The sequence below is a fragment of the Narcine bancroftii genome, chromosome 4 (genome assembly GCF_036971445.1).
Source record: "Narcine bancroftii isolate sNarBan1 chromosome 4, sNarBan1.hap1, whole genome shotgun sequence".
Taxonomy (NCBI): Eukaryota; Metazoa; Chordata; class Chondrichthyes; order Torpediniformes; family Narcinidae; genus Narcine; species Narcine bancroftii.
This window is the reverse complement of record NC_091472.1, coordinates 293990042-294017479: the sequence shown is the minus strand read 5'-3', so window position 1 is coordinate 294017479 and position 27438 is coordinate 293990042. Positions and strand designations below refer to the sequence as shown.

Genomic DNA, 27438 nt, shown 5'->3' with positions numbered 1-27438 from the left:
AGTAAATCTTGTCCATCTGGGACTACTGCAAACATGAGGTAGTTCTCTTTACCTTTAACTTTCTCCTTGAGTCTACATGTGCCTTTTGTGTCAAGGCACTGTCCATTGTAGGCCTTGATCTGAACAGAATTTTGATGGATGTATGGCTTTATCTTCTTGCCCTGATGCCGTGCTCACAGATCAAATTGGCTCCATTTCCATGCAAAGGGACCATCCATTTGTCCTGCTCAACTCTGTTCATGCTTGGCTGTTCAGTGTCTGTTGGTTTTAAAAACTCCCTGCATTACCATGCCCACAAAGAAAGCATCACTGAGGGCACATTTGCACTTCTGTTTTGTTTCCCTTTGGAAAAACATTGCTTTGCATAGTGATTCTGTCCTTTACACTTGTTACAGACTTTTCCATAGGCTGGGCATTGTTTTGGTGCATGTTGAGTGCCACATCATTTACAATTGAATGTCTTTCCATCTTTTTGTTGTTTCCTATGTCTCATTCTCTGTTTATGTGTGCCTCCAGACACTGTGGCTATGTCTGTGCCTTCATTTTCACCGGCCCTTTCACTCTCACCAAACTTTTTTGCATGCTGCAGATCTAATGCACTGGTGTGGCATATCTTCACAGCTCCAGCTAAGGTAAGCTCCATCTCTTGTAGCAACCTCTCTCACTTTCTTGTCAATAATTCCGAACACAATTTTGATCACGGATCGTTGAATCTTGCAGCAATCCAAAATTGCACATTCTTGCTTTCAATTTCAGGTCCGTTAAAAAAGTATCAAAGCTCTCTGCCTGCAGCTGCACACGCGAGCGAAACATGTACCTCCCGAATGTTTTGTTTCTCCTTGGTGAGCAGTGTTCATCAAACATCTCAATAATCTTATCAAACTTGCCCTGGTTATCTGCCTTGGCAAAAACAAACATGTTTTAAACCTCTAGTACCATTCTCAAATCCTCCAGTACTTCCTCTGCATCCAGGAAAGACACAAAGATCATTGTCAATGCCCCAGCTATCTCTTCCCTCACTTCCTGTAGTAACCGGAGATACATCTCATCTGGTCTCAGGGACTTGTCAATTTTAATACTTTTAAGAAATCCAGCACTTCCTTTTTCTTAACCTCAACATGCTTCAGCACACAAACGTGTTCTATACAGACTTCACACTGACCAAGATCCTTCAGTGTGGTAAACACTGAAGCAAGGTATTAATTTAAAACCTCCCCTACATCGAGGCATTTGTTCCCTCCTTCATATTCAAGCAGCCATATCTTCACTCATTATCCTTCATGTTCTTCATGCTTTGGGGTTTTCCTTGAGAGGGCGGAGAGAAGAGAAATGTAGTGATAATTGGGGATTGTATAATTAGGGAAATAGACAAAGTTCTCTTGTCACAGAGATAGAGCATCCCAAAGGCTGTGTTGCCTGCCAGGTGCCTGGGTTTGGTGCATTTTATCTGACCTGCAGAGGAATTTGGAGTGGGAAAGGGAAATATCCATTTGTCTTGGCCCATGTAGGTATCAATGACAAAAGCAGGATCAGGAAAGAGGTTCTGCTCAGGGAATTTGAGGAGCCATGAACCAAATTGAAAGGCAGAACCAAAAAGGTGGTAGTCTCTGGATTATTTCCTGACCCACGTGCAAATTGGCACAGGGTCTAGAAGATTCGAGAATACAAGGCTCAAGGATTGGTGTGGGAGAAGTGGGTTCCAATTCATGGGAAATTGGCACCAGTATTGGGGAAGGAAAGAACTGTGCAAATAGGACAGGCTCCATCTTAACCGTGATAGGACCTAGATCCTGGCAAATTGTATAACTAGGACTGTGGACAAGGCTTTAATCCAAATAGTCGGGGGATGGGTTCAACAGATCAGAAAGGGATGGAGAAAGTAAGAGAGAAAAGCACAAATAAATTAAAAGCAAAAGTTAAAAAAGAGAAAAGGAAACTGAGGGGAGGGCCATATCCTTTGGCTTGGCTTCGCAGACGAAGATTTATGAAGGGGTATGTCCACGTCTGCTGCAGGCTCGTTGGTGACTGACAAGTCCGATGCGGGACAGGCAGGCACGGTTGCAGCGGTTGCAAGGGAAAATTGGTTGGTTGGGGTTGGGTGTTGGGTTTTTCCTCCTTTGTCTTTTGTCAGTGAGGTGGGCTCTGTGGTCTTCTTCAAAGGAGGTTGCTGCCCGCCGAACTGTGAGGCGCCAAGATGCACGGTTGGAGGCGATATCAGCCCACTGGCGGTGGTCAATGGGGCAGGCACCAAGAGATTTCTTTAAGCAGTCCTTGTACCTCTTCTTTGGTGCACCTCTGTCTCGGTGGCCAGTGGAGAGCTCGCCATAGAACACGATCTTGGGAAGGCGATGGTCCTCCATTCTGGAGATGTGACCCACGCAGCGCAGTTGGGTCTTCAGCAGCATGGATTCGATGCTTGCGGACTCTGCCAGCTCGAGTACTTCGATGTTGGTGATGAAGTCATTCCAATGAATGTTGAGGATGGAGCAGAGACAGCGCTAATGGAAGCGTTCTAGGAGCCGTAGGTGATGCCGGTAGAGCACCCGTGATTCGGAGCCGAACAGGAGCGTGGGTATGACAACAGCTCTGCACACGCTGATCTTTGTGTGTTTCTTCAGGTGGTTATTTTTCCAGACTCTTTTGTGTAGTCTTCCAAAGGCGCTATTTGCCTTGGCGAGTCTGTTGTCTATCTCTTTGTCGATCTTTGCATCAGATGAAATGGTGCAGCCGAGGTAGGTAAACTGGTTGACCGTTTTGAGTTCTGTGTGCCCGATGGAGATGTGGGAGGCTGGTAGTCATGGTGGGGAACTGGTGGGATATGTCTATAGGCCACCCAATAATAACATTACAGTGGCACAGGAAATAAACCAAGAAATATCAGAGACATGTAACGAGAGAACAGCAGTTATCGTGGGAGATTTTAACATGCACGTAGACTGGGTGAATCAGGTTGGTTGAGATAACCTTGAAGAGGACTTCACTGAATCCATCCAAGATAGCTTTCTTGAACAGCATGTTACTTAACCTACAAGGGAATGAGACAAGTAAAATTAGAGATCCTCTTGGAAATAGTGATCATAGTATGAATGAGCTTCTCAAACAAATGGAGGGTACAATAAAAATCAGAGTTTTATGCCTAAATAAGGGAAACTACGAGGAGTTGGCCAGGGTAGACCGGGAACATAGACTATGTGGAGAGACGGTAGAGGAACAGTGGAAAACTTTCAGAGATTTTTCACGGTGCTCAACAGAAGAATATTCTAGTTAAAAGAAAGGACATTAAAAGTGGAGACAGTCAGCCTTGGTAACTAAAGAAATAAAGGAAGGTATCAAATTAAAAGCTTGTGTGTACAAAGTTTTCAAGAGCAATGGGAAACTAGAAGATTGAGAAAACTTTAAAAAGTAACAAGGAACCATGAAGCAAGCAAACAATGTAAAAAGATTAGCACCAAATATAAAAATAGACAGCAAGTTTTTAAAATTATGTAAAGTGGAAAAGGGTGACTAAAGTGAATATTGGTTGAGAAGGAGAATTGATATTGGGTAATGAGACCTTGAATAACTATTTTGTATTGGTTTTCATGGTAGGAGACACGTCAACCAAGCCAAAGACAGATGTTATGGGAGGTGAGGACATGGATGCAATAGCTATCACTCAAGAGATAACACTGAGCAAACTTGTAGATCTAAAGATAGACAGGTCCCCTGGTTCTGATGGAATCCATCATGGTGTATTGAAGGAAAAGGAACATTATAGTTGAGGATTTACCAAAATTCTCTGGAGGCTGAGCAGGTCCTGGCAGATGGAAGATGCCAAATGCCACGCCACTATTTATAAAAGGATATAGTTGGGAAAATCCTAGAACCTATCATTGAAAAAGGAATAGGGAGGCATCTGGAGCAAAATGGATCTATCAGGCAGATGCAGCATGGATTCAGCAAAGGCAGGTCCTGTTTGATGAACATTTGGAATTCTCTGAGTATATAACGAGCATGGTAGATCGAAAAGAGCAGGTGGACGTTGATTACTTGAATTTCCAGAAGGCGTTCAATAAGGTGATGCATAAAAGACATACAAGGATGCCTGGAGTTGAGGTGATGCATTAGCACGGATAGAGAATTGGTTAACCAATAGAAAGCAGAGTTGGGATATAGGGGTGTTTGTCTGGTTGACGATCAGTGGTTAGCAGGGTGTTGAAGGAGTTGGTGTTAGGTCCACAATTGTTCATGATATACATTAATGATCTGGAAGAAGGGACAGAGTGTAGTGTCTCTTAAGTTGCTAATAGCACTATTTTATTTTAAAACTCCTGGTTGGATGCTAATTGTATTTCATTGGCTTTGTATTTTACTAAAATGAGCTCAGAAATTCACCAAGACAAATGGTTACTTAAACAAAAGTTGTTTTTAATTATCTTTAAACATGAAAGCAGGATCAAATTCTAACTTATTACTATTAACTTAACCCCCTTCCAATTCTTTGCAAGTTCAGAAAAGTTCTTTGATTCACAGTCCAATCTCACTTCTCTCTCCTCCAAGTTATCAGGCAATTCTTATACGGTGCACAGAATTTAACATTTGTGAATTTCTCCAGACTTTTGTGGTTGAAAGGTAAATGATTACCACTCAGGAAGGTTCTTGTCAGTTTTCAGAGAGAGAAAGATCTGATGCTCGTTGGACACAAACTGATTCCTTCTGATCAGCCACATCAGTGTCTTACCAAAGAAACTTGCTCCATCAGGGTTTTCCAGATAATAACCTCTTTCTTTCAGGTGACCACAGAGTTCCTTTTTTGTTTCCCTTATCTCAGGTGAAATACCACACAGCCAGCCACCTCCTCTTGTATGGACCACAAGGACTTTGAACAGGCTGAAATAAGAATTCACAACCTGCCTTCAAAATGGGGTTTTCCACAAACTTGCCAGCTTGTCCTGTTCCAGTCCCAGCTGCTGCTGCTGAACTGTAGAACTGAATTTCCTCTCTCCCTCTCTGAGAAAACAACATACCCTCTTGGAACAGCAAATGACATGGCAGACTGCGACACCAGACCCAATCTTCTGAATTTGTTCATCTGTTGCTTTCCAAAACAATTATCCATTACTCCATATAATGTACAATTAACACCAAGCTGGACAGTTGAGGGCAAGCATCTCCCATGTGCTAATGTTGCCACCCAGGCCTTTGAAGGACGTTTTGAGGCAGTCTTTGTAACATTTCTTATGCCCTCCGACTGAGCGCTTGCCCTGACACAGTTCTCCCAAAGGTGGCGCTGGCTTTGGCAATCCTGTTGTTGACTTCAGCATCTATATTCACTGCGCGAGAGAGTATGTTGCCCAGGTAGGTGAAGTTGTCGACTGGCTGGAGGTTCTGGTCCTTCACCATGATGCGTGGCTCCTGGTAAAGCTTTCCTGGGGCAGGCTGGTACATAACTTCAGTCCTTTTGGTGCTGATAGTGAGACCGAAGTTGTCGTGAGCTTGTAAGAAGCAGTCCATTTCATGCTGCATCTTCTGCTCTGTGGTGGCGTTGAGTGCGCAGTCATCAGCAAACAAGAAGTAACTGCCTGCAGGAAGTTGAGGTTGAACAACCTGCCATCAATCCTGTACCTGATGTAGATTCCTTCTTCGTAGTTATAGAAGGCATCTGTCAGCATGACAGAAAATACCATACTGAACAGAGTCAGGGCAAGAACGCAGCCTTGTTTGATGCCATTTGTCACTGGGAAGGCCTCCGACTTGTCGCCATCATCCAGAACTTTTACCATCATACTGTCGTAGAACTGCCAGACGATTGTGATGAACTTGCTGAGACAACCAAACTTCTCCAAGATCTTCCACAAAGCTTCTCTGCTGACCGTATCGAAAGCCTTGGTTAACACTACAGATTGAGGAAATACTAAAGACCAAAAAGATTGTATAAATGAAACAATTTTTTTTTGTTGTTACCAATTTCTATATACAGCAACATTTCTGGCACCCAGAATTCAAGCAACCGACAACCCAATCCTAATCCATCCACCCCAACCCCCCTCTAATCTATCCCAAAAGAAAGAAAGAGAATAGAAGAGATCAACTTACATGACAACCAACAACAATTGCCATAGTTTAGTGCAATGCCAGTGACTGTGGGGAAAAAAAATCATAAATCCAAACCCATATATCTCAAATACAGACTCAAAACTTTAACAAAGAAAGGATAATTTTTACGTAAATTATACATTTTTTTTCTAATGGAATACAAGACCTCATTTCTGAATGCCACCGTTGAATACTCAAATTGATCTAATTTTTCCAAGTAATTGCCAAACATTTTCTAACCACAGCTAGAGCCAATCTCAAAAAGCAATTCGAGACTTATCTAACTTTAATTCTAAACTCAATTTCTTAATATAACCCAATAAAAATACTGGGAGACAAACTCTTGACAGGCATTTTCTACAAACCCACCAACTCCCACAGGTACCTTGACTACACCTCTTCACACCCCATCCCGTTTTAAGGATTCCATTCCTTTCTCACAATTCCTCCGTCTCCATCGCATCTGCACCCAGGATGAGGACTTCCATGACAGATCATCAGAGATGTCCTCCCTCTTCAAACAACTTTGCTTTCTCTCTCCCACCATCAGCTCAGCTCTCACCCATTACCCGCACATCTGCCTTGGCCCCTCTGCCCTGGCCCCTCTGCCCTCACGCGGAAAAAGGATTTCTGTAAGGCTATTGTCAAGGTCCTTCATGGTAGACTCATTCATGAAAGTCATGAGGAATGGGATCCATGAAAACTTGACTGTGTGGATTCAGAATTGGCTTGCCTACAGAAAGCAGAAGATAGTAGTGCAACATGGTCTCCTAGGAGGTCAGTGACTAGTGGAGTTCCATATGGATGTGTTCTGGGAGCCCTGCTCATAGTGATTTTTATAAATGACCTGGATGAATAAGTGGTGGATGGAGTTCAATCCACATACGTGTGAAATTATGTATTTTGGAAGGTTAACAGTGTGGAAGGACAGAGGGACCTTCAGATCCAATTCCATAGATCTCTCAAGGTTGCCATACAAGTTGAAATTAGTAGTTAAGAAGGCTTATGGTATGCTGGTCTTCATTAGTCTGGGGATTAAGTTCAAGAGGGAATATTGCAGCTCTATAAAACTCTGGTCTGACCACATTTGGAATATTGTGTTCCATTCTGCTTACCTCATTAGAGAGAGAATGGGGAAGCTTTGGAGAGGGTGCAGAGACTTGCCAAGATGTCATCTGGATTAGAGAATTTGTCTTATAAGGCAAGGTTAACAGGGCTTTTCTCTTTAGAGTGAAGAAGGATGAGAGGTGATTTAATAGAGGTCTACGAGATAGACAACAGACTCGCCAAGGCAAATAGTGCCTTTGGAAGACTACACAAAAGAGTCTGGAAAAACAACCAACTGAAAAACCTCACAAAGATTAGCGTATACAGAGCCGTTGTCATACCCACACTCCTGTTCGGCTCGGAATCATGGGTCCTCTACCGGCATCACCTTCGGCTCCTAGAACGCTTCCACCAGCGTTGTCTCCGCTCCATCCTCAACATTCATTGGAGCGACTTCATCCCTAACATCGAAGTACTCGAGATGGCAGAGGCCGACAGCATCGAATCCACGCTGCTGAAAATCCAACTAGGCTGGGTAGGTCACGTCTCCAGAATGGAGGACCATCACCTTCCCAAGATTGTGTTATATGGCAAGCTCTCCACTGGCCACCATGACAGAGGTGCACCAAAGAAGAGGTACAAGGACTGCCTAAAGAAATCTCTTGGTGCCTGCCACATTGACCACCGCCAGTGGTCAAACCGTGCATCTTGGCGCCTCACAGTTCGGCAGGCAGCAACCTCCTTTGAAGAAGACCGCAGAGCCCACCTCACTGACAAAAGACAAAGGAGAAAAAACCCAACACCCAACCCCAACCAACCAATTTTCCCTTGCAACCGCTGCAACCGTGCCTGCCTGTCCCGCATCGGACTTGTCAGCCACAAACGAGCCTGCAGCAGACGTGGACATTACCTCTCCATAAATCTTCGTCCGCGAAGCCAAGCCAAAGAAAGAACAAGATTATTAGAGCCATAGATAGGGTGGACAGATAGCCCCTTTTATCCTCCAGAGCGACAGTAGCAAGTACCAGAGGACATCTGTACAAGGTCAGGGAGAGGAAAGTTTAGGGAAAACATTAGGGGAAAGTTTTTTTTTATTATATCGAGTAGTGGTTGCATGGGTGGTGGCAGAGGCTGGTAAAATAGGGATTTTCAAAAGACTCAAACACATGGATGCAGAAGTAGGGAAGATTTAGGTTGTTGAGTAGGTTTACATTGGTCGTGTTTTATATTCTATGATTTTTAAGATGTGAAACTCTGAGGGTCATGACTTGGCCATTTTCATTTTAGAATACCATCACCTGCAAATAACTGTCATATTTCAGGTGGCCAATTGCCCCACATGTAAAGCCACATGTTTAGGCAATATGTGGCTGCTTTGAGGCCACCTGAATATGTAGGAGGCACTCTTGAGGCGAGCTACGTAACCCTCCTCCAAGAGGGATAATTAGCTCAGCGGCTCCCCCAGCCACCTGAATGCAGCTGGCTGAAAGCGGATGTTAAAGGGTCAGGCTGCTTGCTGATCACAGCTGACACTGGGTGGGATCCGGAGTGTGCTCAGAGCCACATCCAATACAGCTGTGTCCTTTAGGTGGCCAGCATTGCGCTTTAAACGCTGCCACCTGAACGGCAATTTAAAGGGCCGCTTCTGCTTCTTCAGGCGCATTCTTAGCGTAGAATACACCTGAAAAAGTCTATAAAGAGACAACACAGACAGACTATCAACCAACCATTTACACTAATCCTGGATTAATCCCATTTTTTGAAGTCTTACTGCATTTTCATCAATTCTCCCCAAGTTCTACCACTCACCTACCCATTGGGGCAATTTACTGTAGTCGACTAACCCACATTTCCTTGGGATAAGAGAAAAATAAATTCAAGAACCCGGAAGAAACATGGTAAAAGAGAGAATATGCAAATTCTACAGTCACAACTGAGCCCGCTTCTCTGACACCTTGAGGCAGAAGCTCCCACAGGATTATGTGGGCAAAATAAAACTTCGGGTTGAAGTGCAAAGTGTGCAAGTCTAACCTACAGAGCATTGTGTGATTCATCCCTTCATACATTCTTTAGCCATCAAATTACAAATCATTAAAAATTAAAATATTTAAAGCTGCACGATGCTTAAATGATCATTATATCGTTGAGAAGAGGAGACTTTTTCAAATTACTGCTCTTCCCATCTGACCTACGGAAACCAGAGGTTTATATAGATTACTTGTAATAAAAACAATTTATAAAAAAGAGAATGATGAAATAAAGATTTCTATATTAACAGGCATCTAATTCAAAATGTTTAAAAATTAGCCAAGAACTTCTGCAGCACAAGATATGGCTGCAACAACAAATGATCCTAAATTCTGTGCAAAGTTGACTGGTTTGGGGCATTTGGAATTTGTCATGATCTATTCCCATGATCAAGAATTTACAAAATGACCCACTTCTCTTTGATCCAAAGCAGACAAAAATTCTAAAACCATCATTCAAACAACGGTTGCCCAAACAGGCGAGGAGGGACAGTGCTACAGAGCAGTGCCATCATTTCAAGATTAAGACACTTCTTAAAAAGCGGTCGCCTCTGCAGAATGGTAATCGCTCACAGATTTGTTGAAAATAATGTTTAGAGAATGGCAATACATATTGACGCAGTGGCAATTACAAGATGCATTGCAGTGACCACAATGTAATTGTAAAACCTCGATATTTGAAATGCTGGGTAAATCCTAATAAGTATTCTAATCTCAAGCCAAATCAAATGAGTCTAAATCTACAAATAAGATTACAATTTAAAAATATTACAAGCTTCCCATATTTAGCAGCTGAGCTGCTCCACAATGAATAACGTACTTGTAATTTGATGTGAGCCAGAGATTCAGAAAAACATTTTGGGATAAATGGGTCTTCATACAAGAGTTGAATTCTACAAGATACAAACTTATGTAAAACATCCATTGGAGTTTGCTCCTCATCCTGAAGTTGAACACACAGGAATAATTATCACACAACAGTTATAAAGGCTCACTTCAAACTCTAAAGTTCTGTCGAAAACATCGAAAGACAGTAGAACAGACACCAAGAGGGGGGAGGGTGACAGGAGCAAATGAAGTGTAGAGTTAGGGAAATCTGCAGTAATCAATAACAAAAAACAACTGGAATGTCATAGATGGAAGAGAAAGAATGTGTGGAAATGAATGCATGACTGGAAATGGCTAAAGAGCCAAGGGTCTCAGAACACTAAAGTGAGAAAGGGCAGAAGGCAACAGATCTTTTGGTTGCAGTATGTTTGTGGTTTTGAGAAAAGTTATGATTAAGATCTGCAAAGAGTAGTTCACGGACAAGTTTCTCTTGTGTCTTGGTGTGAGCTTGCAGGCGCCTCAGATTGAAGAGACTGCCATCCGTGCGGTACCGGATGTAAACAGCGTCTTCATTGTTGGGGTCTTTCATGGCTTGGTTCAGCATCATGCTGAAGAAGATTGAAAAGAGGGTTGGTGCGAGAACACAGCCTTGCTTCACGCCATTGTTAATGGAGAAGGGTTCAGAGAGCTCATTGCTGTATCTGACCCGACCTTGTTGGTTTTCGTGCAGTTGGATAATCATGTTGAGGAACTTTGGGGGACATCCGATGCGCTCTAGTATTTGCCAAAGCCCTTTCCTGCTCACGGTGTCGAAGGCTTTGGTGAGGTCAACAAAGGTGATGTAGAGTCCTTTGTTTTGTTCTCTGCACTTTTCTTGGAGCTGTCTGAGGGCAAAGACCATGTCAGTGGTTCCTCTGTTTGCGCGAAAGCCGCACTGTGATTCTGGGAGAATATTCTCAGCGACACTAGGTATTATTCTATTTAGTAGAATCCTAGCGAAGATTTTGCCTGCAATGGAGAGCAACGTGATTCCCCTGTAGTTTGAGCAGTCTGATTTCTCGCCTTTGTTTTTGTACATGGTGATGATGGTGGCATCACGAAGATCCTGAGGCAGTTTACCTTGGTCCCAACAAAGCTTGAAAAACTCATGCAGTTTGGCATGCAGAGTTTTGCCGCCAGCCTTCCAGACTTCTGGGGGGATTCCATCCATACCTGCTGCTTTGCCACTTTTCAGTTGTTTGATTGCCTTATATGTCTCATCCAGGGTGGGAACCTCATCCAGCTCTGTCCGTGAACTACTCTTTGCAGATGATGCCGCTTTAGTTGCCCATTCAGAGCCAGCTCTTCAGCGCTTGACGTCCTGCTTTGCGGAAACTGCCAAAATGTTTGGCCTGGAAGTCAGCCTGAAGAAAACTGAGGTCCTCCATCAGCCAGCTCCCCACCATGACTACCAGCCCCCCCACATCTCCATCGGGCACACAAAACTCAAAACGGTCAACCAGTTTACCTATCTCGGCTGCACCATTTCATCAGATGCAAGGATCGACAATGAGATAGATAACAGACTCGCCAAGGCAAATAGCGCCTTTGGAAGACTACACAAAAGAGTCTGGAAAAACAACCAACTGAAAAACCTCACAAAGATAAGCGTATACAGAGCCGTTGTCATACCCACACTCCTGTTCGGCTCCGAATCATGGGTCCTCTACCGGCACCACCTACGGCTCCTAGAACGCTTCCACCAGCGTTGTCTCCGCTCCATCCTCAACATCCATTGGAGCGCTCACACCCCTAACGTCGAGGTACTCGAGATGGCAGAGGTCGACAGCATCGAGTCCACGCTGCTGAAGATCCAGCTGCGCTGGATGGGTCACGTCTCCAGAATGGAGGACCATCGCCTTCCCAAGATCGTATTATATGGCGAGCTCTCCACTGGCCACCGTGACAGAGGTGCACCAAAGAAAAGGTACAAGGACTGCCTAAAGAAATCTCTTGGTGCCTGCCACATTGACCACCGCCAGTGGGCTGATAACGCCTCAAACCGTGCATCTTGGCGCCACACAGTTTGGCGGGCAGCAGCCTCCTTTGAAGAAGACCGCAGAGCCCACCTCACTGACAAAAGGCAAAGGAGGAAAAACCCAACACCCAACCCCAACCAACCAATTTTCCCTTGCAACCGCTGCAATCGTGTCTGCCTGTCCCGCATCGGACTGGTCAGCCACAAACGAGCCTGCAGCTGACGTGGACTTTTTACCCCCTCCATAAATCTTCGTCCGCGAAGCCAAGCCAAAGATGATTAAGATTCTCATGGTGAAATCTACTGCAGATGATCACAAATAAAAAATTATTGACAGAAAATAAAAAGTAAACTTGCATTCATTGGAGGATATTATCTTAGCCATATCTATTCACAAAACCAGTCAACTTTGCACAGAATTCAGAGGTGTGATCATTTTATGAAATTATTTTGACAAGAGTTTTGTTCCCATTTAGCCCACTAGTAACTATCACCTTGAACACAGGAAAATATCAGTTTTTGAAATGAGATCCAAAGATAATTATTGAAAAAATTAACTAACTAAAAAAAAATTAGAAAAATATTTACATAAGAGGGGATTGCAGTGTGTGTCACAAAAATTTTCTTATGGTTAACCCATTATCGATCTACCAGAGCCCAAAGCGTCCGTCAGATTTGTAAATTTGTGCTCCTTGCTGTAAAATGCCTCCAGCCAGCATCTTCATTATGCTTTGTTTTCACACAGGCACAGTATTGTCTCAATAAAACTGTCACCAACAGAGCCAAGCACAGGAACTCCATGAGCGAACTTCACAGTTTCATGGATCTTGAGCTCAATCCATTCTTATGCTTTTCTCTCAGAGAAAAAAAGAAAATGCACTTTAAGGTTCTTTGTTATTATATTTGCTAAATCTACTCAGTAGGGTACAAATCATTCCTTATCAAAATGGCAAGTCTAAACACATTTCCTTTATTTTTATTTAATTTAGAGATACAGCACAGTAACAGGCCTTCAAGCTCACAAGCCAATAACCAATTAACCCAATAACCAATTAACTGATGAACTCTGTATGACTTTGGAATACAAAAGGTAACTGGAGCACCCAAAGGAAACCCCTTCACGGGGAGAACGTACAAACCCCTTCCAGACAGTAGGTGCTTTCAAACTGCCTTGGAAAATGGGGAAATTTGTCCAGTTAGCGTCCCACTCACAAGGCAGCTTAAAAGAGTCTGACCTGGTCATCCAATGTCAACCAGGTCCCTGCCCTACTTCGGAGGTAGTCAGGGAACCCAGGACACGTCAACCTGCAGCCTGAACAGCAAATAGCCAATTCAGTTACTCCTGGCATCACAGGGAAACCCAGACTGAAGTGTCTGTGGTGACTGGGGGTGGGGGGAGTCGCTGCCAGAGCCCAGGGTGGAGAAGTGGTGGGGGGGGGGGGGTGGTGATGAGAGGTCACTGCCATGGGGGAGAGAGAAGTGGAAGAAGAAAGGAGTATGATTGATGGTGACCGACAGCTGGTGGGGGCACGGGGAGACTAGTTTGCGTGATGCATCACTTACCGCATCATCTTGGGGGTGGGATCCTCCTTAAATCGCCGGGTTGGTGATTTACTGGGGCTATCCCCCCCTCAGCTTAAAAGATGCTGGAGGCACCTTTGCCCCACTAATTGCACCTGGATCCCAGGAGGGCTACCTGGGTGCTGTAGCTGAAAAGCACCAAGTGGCGGATTCAAATCCAAGTCACTGGCACTGTAGTGGTATTACGCTACCTGCTGTGCTAATCGTGTCACCACATATCAAGACTATAGTTGAATTCCTCATCATCAATATCATGGGAGTCAATAGTGAAAAGACAATTATTACTGAAGCAGGTACAAGGCTGAGCTCTTTGTAGAGGCAGCTGACTGCAAAGTATCATCCTCTCCTTTGAAGTATATACAGTTCTAACAAGAAATTCAACACCCTCCAGACCAAGCAGTCAAATCTACTGATTCTGATCAACCACCTTGAGCATTTGTTAGCTGTATAGATGCAATCCAGGTGCTCCTCAACTTACAATAGGATTGCGTTCTGGCAAACCTAGTCAAAAAAGAATACAGGTATATCTTGTATAACACTGACAGCACTCTATCAATCCCCACACTGATCCCACCACCCCACTCTCTGCTGACAGCACTACCAGTCCCCACATTGATCTCATTGCCTCGCTCTCTCCTGACAGTGCTGTATCAGTCCCTGCAATGTTTCTGACTGAACTAACTGATTGACCAAGGAGGTTGTAAAGAATTCACCTGAAAGGAATTATCAGCATTTATTGGAAAAATCCATAATGCTTGCGATTACTTTGACATATTACATGAAAGTACATAATGACAGTCACGCTATTGTATTATCGTAACTTTGAAAAATCATGCCAGACCATCGCAAGTAGAGAGGCACCTTTGCACCATCAACAAAATGTACAGCAACAATTGAACTGTTGATTCCTTTATTGTCATGTGTACCGAGAAACAGTGAAAATCTTTTTTGCATGATATCTGGGTTAGTCAACCCATACTCAAGAACAAAATAAAACAAAAGTGCAGTGTATAGAATGACAGATTAAAAAGAAAGTTTAATGAAAATAATGCAAGGTCAGTAACACTTACCAATGATTACAGGACACAGCATTTGCGAGCACCTTCCAAAACACAAACTCTACCAACTAAAACAGGTGTAAAGGCCTCAGGAATATATTACTACTCCTTCAATATATCTAATTGCCCTGTTTGGATTACTTACACCACATCAACTGCAGTGGCAACTCACCACCACTTTGGGCTGATAAATTCTGGACTTTCCAATAATACCTATATTAAATACCTACAGTGAAGATCAGAAACAGGTTATTCAACACCTTGAGCCTGCACCACCGTTCAATAAGACTGTGGTTGTAATCAACATCTCCACTTCCTCCCAGTAATCTATTATCTCATTGCTAATTTAGCCCTGCCTCACAAAAATATACAGGAAAGACTATATGAGCCTTGGAGAGTTCAGCTCTGCAGACCTGGAAGGAATACACCAGGGTGGTGTACAAGCAGACCTGAAATGGTGAAGGTCCACAGATCTGAGAGGAACAAGCCATGGAGGTGCACAAGTGGACCATACAGGGTGAGTGCCTCGCAGGCGTGAAAGGCACGCAAGCATACCCGAAGGGGTGAAAATTAAATGGATCGTGCAAGGCGAAGGCTCCCGGATCTGAAAGGGAGATGCCAGGGTGATGCACAAAGGAAACCCAAAAGGGAAGAGTCAAAATGGAGCCCCAGCAGACTTGAAAGGACAGTGCAGGGTGAAGGCATTTTCCATATGTTATTCGATTAATTAGTAGAATATATTTTCTAGATTAGTCTAAGTGGTTTAAATGATATTTGGACTGATAAAGGAAGGCAGATAGCTTGATCAGCATTTACAAGATGGGCCAAAGGGCCTGTTTCCACACTGGATAACTCTGACAATCCTTACATAGTCTGTTTTTCCTAACCTTCGAGGCAGCTCCAAAGAGTAATTGCCTTTTCAGGGAAAGGAATCCACCTCATCAAATACTGAACAGGTTTTTTTAAGAAAAGATTCGCCCATGAGAAGAAAGATACTCCCTCTCCATGTCTGCACCGTCAGTTCTAGACAACCTTTGACTTCAAGTATTAATTCATTTTTTTCAGTTTTGATTTCTGAATCTGCTTCCCCCCCCTCCAAGTTGTCAGTTCCAAACAGATTAACCGTTTAATATCACTGCCATACATGTTTGCTTCGTACAGTATATACAAATTATGCAAGATTTTCTTTGTTTCAACTGTGCTTAGATTTGAGCAAAACATGAAAATTTAAAAACTGCACTGCCATTGAGATCTTCAAATGGTCTTCACAATAAACATATTCAGCTACATTATCATAATGCCGTTTTAACACTAATAATAAAACGGGTTTGTAAGAACTTGAAGTTTTCTTTCTCTGCAGTGACTATGACCTGCCCTCTAGTGGCTCTGTTCATTCACAACTTTGCATAACACGATCATATTGTACAATTTTCCACAGTGGAAAACTGACCACCTCAGTTTCAGCATGGCATTAGTCAGGCAACACTAAAATTCTTATCCCACACGACTTTTCACAAACAGCTTTTGGCTGAACCACACCGCCGTTTTAACAAAAGAAACAATGTGGAGGAATTTCTCAACCAGGCACTCATTATTTTGAACACTCCACCCAAAGGCGGATTAAGGTCTTGCGAGGCCCGTAGCATTTATTTCAAAGGGGCCCTAACTTGTGCCAGCTGGCACTTGTGCAATGAGATGGAAGAGTGACTAGCCCCACCCACCCCTGTGTTTCCGACGCTAGCTCTGCGTGTCCATTTTGGAAAGTTTGAAAGTCTTAATTATCCTTAACAAAATGATGCTAGCTTGCTCAGATCACTATATATTCAGTGTTACCAGTGTCATAGGGAACTAGTGCCTATGGCAAGTTCTGAAATTGTGCCCCCGTTAAAGCTTACTTACACATTTTGCACATGCACTGAAATTGCCCCCTTCCCCTCCCTGTTAAAAAGTACTTGCACACTTTGTTAAAACAAAATGTACTTACGGCGGCTGACTCAATGCAGGAGAAATGGCCGTCTTTACTACCCATAATCCCCCATGCAGCGGGAACCGCTCTGCCAGCACTAGGGAAATGTAGAGTGGTTCCTGCTGCATGGGGGATTATGGGTAACAAAGACGGCCATTGCATCAGTATTGAGCCATCGCTGTGAAGCGGCCCAATCAGATGCCAGAGTGGTGCTCCGGTGAACTCTGCTGCAACATCAGGAGCTAGATTTTGGGGGGGGGGGGGGTGAAGCTAAGAGCGAGGCGGTCAAGCAACGCAAGGACAGTGGCACCCATCACCTTTAAGGTTAGTAATTTTAGCCAATTAGCACCTTCAATCATGGGGTAGTAACACAGACTATCTCACAGCCTCTGCAGAAAAATGAAAACAAAAATGTTGCTCATAATTCATAGTACATAAATCTCTTGGAGCACTTTCCAATAATGTACCTACATTGACGTCAGGCTTACCAGTCTATAATTTTCAGGGTTACTTTCAAAGCTTTTTTTTTCCCCAAAAAAAAGCAACAGAACAACATGAGCTCCCCTCCAATCCTTGAGCACCACACTCGTGGCTAAGGGTATTGTAAATATTTCTGCCAGAGCCCCTGCAATTTCTACACTTGCCTCCCTCAAGGTCTGAGGGAATATCTTGTCAGGCCCTGGAGATTTATCCACCCTTATTTGCTTTAAGACAGCAAGCATTTCCTCCTCTTTAAACTGTTGAGGTTTCATGACCTCACTGCCTGTTTTCCTTAATTCCCTAGATTCGGTACCAGTTTCCAGAGTAAATAGTCATGCAAAAAACCCATTTAAGATCTCCACCATCTCTTCTAGCTTCATATACAGCTGAGCACTCTAATCTTCAAGGGTCCAATTTTGCCCCTTAAAATCCTTTTGCTCTTAATATACATGGAGAAACCCTTAGGATTTTCCTTCTCATTTGTGTTTTCTCTTAGCCTGCCTGATTTATTACGTCTTCTCTTGCATATTTTTTGTATACTCCTCAGTACCTCATTTGCTCCGTGCTGCCTGCACCTGCTATACCCCTCTCAGAAAAAATGGTGGAGATGCTGGAGCTGCTGTAATGGAAGGACACCCACAGAGAGCAGAGACACCGCAGTCCCATTGGGTCCAACTGCCATCAGCTCCCTACAGGCTTCACATGGCCTGTTAATAGAGCCAATGGTGGTTTTATTAATAAATTCTGTGACCATGGGCCTACACCCAAGGTAGTGGTGTTTTTGATCAGCAACAACCACGTAGGGTTGCAGATGCCGGGGAAGCAGAGGACTGGTGCAGGGCACCATAAAACAGGGAGAGCACCCCCCACTTGAGAAGGAGAAGCAGACATGGCCCATGGGTCCGTGACCACATTGACGGGCCAGTGAGGGGATCTGCAGCTGGAGACCACACAGTCAATGGGCTGTTGGTGTCTCGAGGTGAGGAACCCATGCAGGCTGCGGGCAATTGCAGTCGAGGGGGAATTCACATCAGGCTGTGGACTGCAAGAGACTGGCTCAAGATTGGCTGAAGGGAAACCAAGTATTGGAACCAGGTTGCCGAAGTTTCCTGATCATGGACTCTGTGGCTGCTGGAGCACTGGAGGTGAATCCATGGACACACGGTGATTCTGAGGGGAATCTCTTTGTTTTCTTTGAGATGCTTCAGAGAATTTCTGCCCATAAGCGAATCCGACTGCCACAACCCATGTAATATTGCACTGTCTTAATTACCCGACAATAAAGGAACCTCAAAACTTCTTCTGAACCAGATCCCCAATATCACTTAAGCACCAAGGTTCCCTATGCCTGTTAACTTTGCTTTTAATGTGACCCTGTACTCTCAAAATTTCACCTTTGAAGATCTTCCATTTACCTCACACATCCCTGCCAGAAAACAACATTCCAATCCACACTTTTAGATCCTTTCTCATTTCCTCAAAATCGGCCTTTCTCCAACTTAGAATATCAACTGAAGCCCAGACTTATCCTTCACCATAATTGACTTGAAACTAATGGCATCATGATCACTGGATCCAAAACGTTCCCCGACACACCCTCCTGTCACCTGTCCTGCCTCATTCATTAATAACAGATCCAGTATTACTGCCTCTCAAGTTAGTACCTTTATATATTGATTTTGAAAACTTTCCTAAACACATTTGACAAACTCCAAGCCGACTCACAGTATAGGAGTCCAGTTAATTTGCGGAAAGTTAAAATCTCCTCCTATCACAACTTTGTTTCCTGTAGCTGTCAGCTATAGAAAATCTCCACCACGCACAACCCTTTGACTTTGGACGTTACCTGCAATCTTCACTTCAAGGTTTTCCTCCTCCATTCCCCTATGCACTCTGACACGGATACCCCATCCCTTTGCAAATTTAATTTAAATTTATCTCATTGGCTGGAGCTCATTGGCCAGTGGAGAGATCCTAAAGAACACTTACCGATCCTGCCGCCTATTTAACTGCTTGGAACCTGCTTGCTTCCCCCCTCACTAGCAGCTTGTTCCTACGATCCATGGTCAAGATTCAAAAGTACGATAAAACTCTTTACTTGTTCAAAATGGTAACGACATCTAGTGTTGAAACAAAGAAGTGAAATGTACTTAAGTGCAATTGATTGTTAGAGACTATGTTCTAACGGGCCACTTAAAAATGGGCAACAGGCCGCATTTGGCCACCCCTGACATCAACTAAAGCTTAGACTGATCACTCTTTCACATCTAATAACACCAGTTAACACCAGCAGATTCCAAAGGGCAATGTTACTTGGTGGATCCATCTTCTGCATTTGCCAGTCAGTCACATTAGGGATTTATTCAAAGATGATGCCCTCTGAAATTAAGGTAGGAAAGGATTTTTTTAAAAAATCTCTACAAAACAGCAGATAGGCAACTCAAACTGAAGCATAAGAATCAAAGCAGATTATGCAAATCTTTGAATAAATCCTACATATTAAATAAAATCATGTAAAATGCAACTATGCTAATTCATATCTGCCAAATTGATTTTTAAATCTGGGAGCAAGATACATAGGGTTGCTATAGATCAATATCATTGCAAAACTGGTGTCACAGCAGATGGTTCGGGAATTTGAACTGGCCGATGTAAACAGATCTTACAGCGTTCAATTTTACCATGAATAAAGTGATTGAAGCCATTTGTTTGAACGTGATTTTTCTCTCACAAAACTAGTGTGAGTATTTCAGACCTAACACAATGAAAATTAACTAATATAACAAATGGACAAAGGATTCAAAGAAAAAGGCCAACTGGTTTATGTAGTACGTTCCATACAGAGGTAATGCCTATACTGTAAAGTTAAAACAATCCCTTCCAATTTAGCTCCATGTACTATTCTGAGAAAGGCAAAAAAAACAACTTATTCAGTGTTGGTTGGGTGAGAATTAGGAAAGAAAAATTGAAGATCTTCTCCAAATTTCTCTCACTTCCTATCCTAGCTCCCTACTTAATCAAAGAAAACTGACCATTTGATGAATCAAATTCTATCATGAAATGATATGAGAACATCAGACTTCGCACCAATGCCAAGACGAAAAATTATGTAGTGGAGAGAATTATCCAATAACCTTACACTTTTCTGCCCTGGAGGTACTGTATATTTAGGAATTAATGTTTGAGCTCATCAATTCTGGGGGCATCGTATTAAATGATTTGGACAATGTCAATCCATTTCCTGAAGGATGAATAAACAATAGGATAAGCAGGAACTGAAGCACAGTAAAGAATTTGAAGTTGCTCCGGGGGAATTAGCACAGCTCAGAGAATTAATTTATTTTTCCTGCAAAGCTGAACTGAGATTCCTGTTGAATACAAACCACCTCCAGTATTATGAATAAAAAATCTGCAGGAGTCAAATCAGAAACAAGGCCTCCACCTAGCCCACATCAGTGATGCAGACATTCTGATATCCAGAACTACTGGAGTACAACTCAGACATGATATCCCACGGATGCCTGAGTAGGGATATCAGTAAACATAGGGCTGCCCCACGACCCCCACCACCACCCCCCCCCCCCCATGGCCTCAGGAAAGCCAAGTAACTCCAGGTGAGAGACCACATGGTGCCCCATTGTAGTGATACAACTATTATGCTGGCCACATTCCTACCAGCCTACTGCAGGGGGCAACCTGGGAGGCTAGCCCCACCTGGCCAGCTGTCATCACCAGCCTGTATATAGACTTGAGCTGGCCCCTCCCGGGGTCAGTCAGACATGTGGAGCCAGCAAAGATATTAAGACTGGAGTGTACAGAGTTTAAGCTGATTAAAGCCTGTAGTAGTCTTCTCGTGATTTTGTGGCTGCTTGTTGCATCACAGCACATCACACCCATCTTCTGCCCATGGGGGTCCAACCTGTCATTCCAATATACTGGCATGGCTTGGCTTACCAGCAACACTGCCAATCAGCTGAATCCCTGACAGTCATCAGTACAGTCAGGGATTTTAAACTCCAACCCTGGGTTCCCTTTCCTACTTGTGGGTCACCTCCTGCTACCCCCAGAGGTGAACAGATACACAATAAACCATGCACCCGACAGGACCCCCCACACAGTTATCAATATAATCTACCCACGGTTAAAACAATATTCCAATCCCACATGGTTAAGGCTCCACGTGTGTCCAGTCTTAACTCTTTGAACCCTGCTCACAGTGTCAATTATTGTGTTGAGAAAGAGTATCAGGTTCGGTGAGTTCATAAATAGATGAGTGTGGACACAAAGGTTTGTAATCACATGCAACTTTTATTAACACTATAATTTATAGCACATGCGCACAATTTATCAAAGGGTGTGGAAAAACATTAAACAGTACACAATTACTAATTCACACAGGTGATGCAAACATTCACACACTATAAGCAGGGGTTTTTTTTTAAAATATAAACACACCCTCCCGGACCCCTGACCATCAGGAGGTGGCTCCAGGGGCATGAACACACTCCTGGACCCCTGATCGTTGGGAGGTTCAGCTCTACTGCAAGTATTGATTTATATTAATACTATGGCTCAGCTTCAGTGCAGTACACACTTAACCCACGACCCTTCCAAGTGACGTCCACAGTAGCGACCTGGCATGGAGCGGTGTCTGGGGCTCGGACTGTATAGAGACCAGTTATTGATGGTCTTCGTAGTGATTGCAGTGATGTGGCTTCTGAGGGGTGGAATATTATATATAGATTGTGGAGAAACACATGGCTTCTCTGCTTGTCTGCAATATTGTGGATTGTGGATGGTCACGTGTCCATCCTGTCTGAAATTTATTCAGAAGTTACATCACCAGTCAATCAAGGTTGGGCTCTGACCACCCATTAGTGCACATATTGCTGTGGCTAATTTAAAATCACCCAGGGCCATTTTTGTTAGATGTGCAGATCAGAACTGTATAAAACATCAATGCAGAGCACATTCTTTCTCGGTCTTGTGATCAGAGCCCTAGACATTGCTCCACGCCAGATCGCTACTGTAGAAATTGCTGAAGTGTTGCTGGTAAGGTGTGCACTACACTTAAGCTGAGCTGTGGTACTGTGATAGATCAGTATCTGCAGAGAGCCGCACCCCCATTACAGGTGTGAGCGAGTATAGGCGACCACTGGTATCCGATGTGAATGCCTAGTGTTGTTTAGTAATAGAGAAATCGTGTATGGTTTGATGTTCTCTTGTTTGTCTCCTATGTGTTCATTAAAGTTACCTGTGATTGTAGCACATCTAGACTCATCTCTCTGTGAACCCTCCGAACCTGATATTCTTCTGAACACAACTACGAACTGGTCTACAATCATACTTTTTAAAATCACATCTGAGTGCAGATTTATGTAACCAAATTATTTTTAAAAAATGACTATGGAACTTTTGATCTTGGACTGAAATGGCAATTGCATTCTTGTAACAGAAAACTAAAAATAGGCTAAATTACATGTTTAAAAATGCAAATGAATGGTTTTAATTTTTAGCTTAAGGAAAGCAACAGCACATTACCAGGGCAATTAGGGGCACTGCTTTACCAGCAACAGGCAGATCCCAAAAATGTTGTGCCGCATACAAGTCTTGACAATTTGATATTATCATATGCTGAAAGCTATAAACAATATTTTGCAAGTTTAGCATAACTGAATGAAATGCATTGATAAACATTATTATTATTTTTGGTCATCCTTCGGCTCGAAGTGGACATGAAGGGCCCCAGTCTGGAAGCGCAGAGTCTAGCACAATGGGGGCACTGGAAGCCCATTTCTGTAATAAGTGTAGCTGCTGCTCTGCGGTTTTCCATCAGTTTTTGGCAGCATCGGTCTTCAAACTGGTCTAGGCTTCATAGCACAGGGCTCGCCAATGGGATCTGTCCGTAGTAGCAGCTTCTAATTCTCTTGGCTGGATGTCATAGTAGTGTAGGGTTTCCTTCGCAGCATCTTTATAGTGCTTGCGTGGGTGACCTTGCGGTCTCCTTCCAGTCTTAAGTTCACTACAGCGCAGCTGGCGAGGCATACAATGGTCGTCCATTCTGATGACGTGCCCCACCCACCGCATCTGGGCTCTGATGATCAGGGACTTTGCGTGACCCAAGACCTCCAGGTCACTTGCATATTCAAAAAGAGCAGAATATATATTGGTGGAAGTAATAATCAAAACTTAGGTTCCTGCAGTTCTCCTTGCAGTTGATTCATGTAAATTGAATTAAACCAGAAAATCCTGGAAACATTCAGAACCACTGCCATTAATGAAGAGAGGAACATTTAGCATTTCAGGTCAATTACTCTTTATCTGCTCTTTTCTTCTATATTTAAAATGAATTTTTCAACTTCAACTTGTTGACATTATTTAAGGTAAGAATTTTTAATCATATTAAATTTCACTATACTTTAAATTCAGAAGGTGTGTTGCCTGTGGGACTTCAGGAGAACAAGTCTTCGGTGGGGCTTTGCTGAGTAGAAGCCTTGTTTCAGACTCCTTGCGGCAAATGGCACTGATCAGGGCAAATCAAGTCATACAACAAGGAACAGGTCCTTCAACCCAACCTGTCCACGTTAACCAAATTAGCATACTGGGCTGTCTCATTTGCCACCATTCGGGTCATACCCTTCGACTGCCCTTCCTACCTCGACCTGGCATTCGGGTCATACCCTTCGACGGCCCTTCCTACCTCGACCTGGCATTCGGGTCATACCCTTCGACGGCCCTTCCGATCTAGGCATTTGGTCCAAATGCCTTTTGAAATCAGAAATGCGTCCAGTTCTGCAGTTTCCTCTGGAAACTTGCTCCAGATACAGACCACTGAGTGCCCTTCTTAAATCTTTTTCCTCTCACTGTGAACCTCTGGAATAATCAACCATGAGGAAGAAGACTATATATTTACTTTATCTGTGTTTGTCAAGATTTTATAAATCTAATTTTCACATATTAAATTTCAATCATAGGTATGCAATTTGGAATAAAACTATAAAGCATTCCACCACGCCCCCCCCCCCCCCCGCCCCCCCATTCTGGAACTTCTCAAATAGAAGTCAATAGAAATTTTAATAGTTTAAGTCTTTAGTGAATGCCAACCTCTGGAATATTTCCAGGTCTCATATCCCCATCTTGGGACCAAACAATCCAGGTCATGTAAAGTCACACTGAAATAGTGATCTGCATAAGTGACCCCTCTTCTTTTCCTCACCAAAGTCAACACTAATTGCATCCTATCAAGCACTACTCGCAGGATGGCATTCAGCAGTGCCACTGTGGAGTTGGTCTCTGGGCGCTGAGGATTGGGAAAGGTCATGAATCAGGCAGATACAAAGATAATGTGGGAGTAAGTTTGCAAGCTGCACAATTGTGTTGTCTTGCAATTTTTGTAGGATTACAAATTGTACAGAGCACCAAATTACACCTTTACCATAGAGCTTCCACATCCTAGTTACACTAATGAAGTATCCAGAAAAGAAAAGTGTAAGAAGTGCCTCTTCACAACTTTGTATATTTCTATAATCACTGAAGTTTAAAATGTTTAAACAGAAATAATATACTCCATCTATTAGGATTAAAAAGAAGATATTCCAAAGAGACAAAGGAATCAAAAATTAACATTAAAGATTTGCACTGACATATTTATAGCTTATGGCAGCTCACTAGTAAACAACTCTAAAAAGCATGACCAGGGTTTTTAAAAGATTATATTTATTAAATGTTGCTGAAATAGAATAAATCACATGGAAATGATACCTAAAACAAGTTGCCCTTCATGGGAAAAGGAGTGCAATACTTCAAAACAAATGAACTTTCTGTTACCCAACTGGCCAGGCTAAACATGGTAGGTTAATCTATTTATTCAAATAGTGAATGAAGATTTTGGATCTGTAAATTACAAACACTTTTTTTCCTCCCAAATCACTTAAACATTCTTGGTTTGAACAATAGCATTAAAATGCAAATTTGTTTCTCTCATATATTGCTTGTACAAAATACAGTTGGTTATGATTCATTTCCAGAGGACACAGTACATCACAAGGTCCCAAGTTTCCATTTTGACTCTGGACTAACTCGCACTAAAAATATAGTAAGCTTGGAGTTCAAGCTTTGGTATCCAATGATCTTCTGACATTTGCTAACTTATTTATCATCAGCCTGCTGTTTGGAAACCAAAAAAAGGTTGTGAATGCAAATCTAAAACAAAATTTAAATACTGGGACCAAGATGAAAGGGAATAGATCTCAAGTGGCAAAATGCTCCCAACTTGCTTTCAAACGTCCTTCTATATTAGCAATTGTTAAAGAACTCTGGGCCAAATTTGTCTATTTGGCATTCGAAGGCAATCCTATTTGCATTACCCTTGATTTAGTCAACAAATTTCAAAAGTAGTGAGGACTCAAAAGGATTTTTTTCCTTGTTCATCATGCTAATTGACAGAAATGGGATTGTAACAAAAAAAACTACTGCCATTGTTTTGAAAATAGAATTTGGGGATTAAGAAGGATTCCATAATGATAAGTTTTAAAAAAGCAAAAAGATGTTAGAGTAAACCAAAGCCTTTGATTTTTTTTCCTCACTTGGAACCAATATGGTAAAAGATTTAAAAAAGGGGGGAGAAAAAGAACACATGGCAAGTCACATTATGGTAGACATCCTCCAATTTCTAATCAACTGTACCACATGGAGCAGAACATAGATTAAAAAAGAGCAATGCAAACCAGTACCATAAGAAAATAACCACAAACATCATGCAACTGGATTTGCAAATGTTCTAATTAAATTATAGAAGTGACTGAAAACGTATAAAATTTAGATACAATAATATACAGTAGTTAATACTCTGGTAAAATTTACAACAGATTTTATAGATAACACTTTATACCACAAACCTTTCAAAAAATGATATTGCATCACTTAAAAAATTCAAGTTTAGTGCACTTAAATTATTCTTGCTTCTGAGACAGCATTTATAATATGCATAAAGCACAAAATACAGGCTTTGATAATATATAATCTAGGTTTCAGGCAGAATATTTCCAAAAATATTGTGGAGTACAGATAATCTACCTGTACAAAAATCAAAATTTTGTATCATTTTACAATAGGAAAAAATTGTTAGTACTCTCACTACAATAAATAACAAACTTGCAAAATTAGGTGTGAATTATTTGGATCTGAAAGTGGGCAACATCAGTGCAAACTGCATATACTCATAGCAAGAACAATTAATTGTAGCTCAACACTTAAAATACACAATTGCCATCAATTAGGAGTTAAAATTTGGCTTGTAGGTTGTTTTAGGCATTTAAACCTTTTTTTTTTAAGTGTTCACGAGGAAAATAAAAGTTGCTAGTGCAAAATAATAATGGAAAGGAAAAAAGAATAGCATATGCAATATAAATATTACACCAAGGAAACATAAAAGCAAAGAAAAATGATTTTATGGCAGTGGGTAAATTTGTCTTTCACTGACCCAATATTTCTTTTGCAATTATTATTTTTAAATTATCTTCAGCCTCCTTTCTGGTTACAAGTTAATCAGCTAAAATAATATGCTGGTTCTCCATAGTTTCCACTAGCTATCAACCTTGTTACTGATGCAATATTAATTTTTTCCATGAAAGTATCTTTCGAGGACACATGGACTGGCAACTGTATACATCCAAAAAGTTCATCTCATCTTCCAATAGCATTTTCTGTATCAAATTGTTTCGCGTCTTACAAAGCTGCAACCCAGAAACTGCAACTATTTTTTGTGGTCCACTGAATCACTTTACGTGCAAACATGCCTATTAAGCAGTTTATATTCAACAGTCTATTTTAAACTTATCAAAAGAGTTGTCAATTTTGGACAGAGTTTTCCTAATCCGTAGTGCAGTAAGTCTTGCAGATGGATTTTGATACCAGCACTCTTTCATCAGCTTTGCAAGAGATGTTAATGTCTGTTGAGAAAGGTGGCAGAGCATCATTAAACATTTTTCATGTTCTTCAGAGCATTCTGAAGCCAGTGACAATTACTCCATACTATTTTCTCACTCTACAACTTCAAATGTTAACAAAACCATACTAATCTTGCAGGTTAGGGAAATTTTGGATGATAAAAACTGAAAAATTATTTGGCCAAAAATGATTCAAGTTTAGTTCAAAGATGGTTGGTTACAATTTTGAGATAAATTGTGTATATTTGTACTAACTTTTATTTATGACTGTCTAGAAACAAGTTAAATTGTTTGACAGAACAACTATGATCAATCATGCTTACATGAATGACATTTTAAACTGGAAGTAAATTTACATTTCACTCAAACTCCATCAGTGATTCTGCAAATAACTTTAAAACAATGTTCTTGC

General features: G+C 42.1%; 1 protein-coding gene across 5 annotated transcripts in view; it reads right to left on the bottom strand.

The window, feature by feature from the left end:
• Nucleotides 1-24780: 24780 nt before the first annotated feature.
• The window catches only part of LOC138762115 (activin receptor type-1-like), a 111137-nt gene continuing 108479 nt past the window's right edge, over nucleotides 24781-27438 (bottom strand). For all 5 annotated transcript variants that reach the window (XM_069935478.1, XM_069935480.1, XM_069935481.1 and 2 more), the window contains one exon: nucleotides 24781-27029. In XM_069935478.1, the coding sequence (XP_069791579.1) occupies nucleotides 26895-27029 (135 nt within the window). In that variant the 3' untranslated portion in view covers nucleotides 24781-26894. The remainder of the gene's footprint in view (nucleotides 27030-27438) is intronic.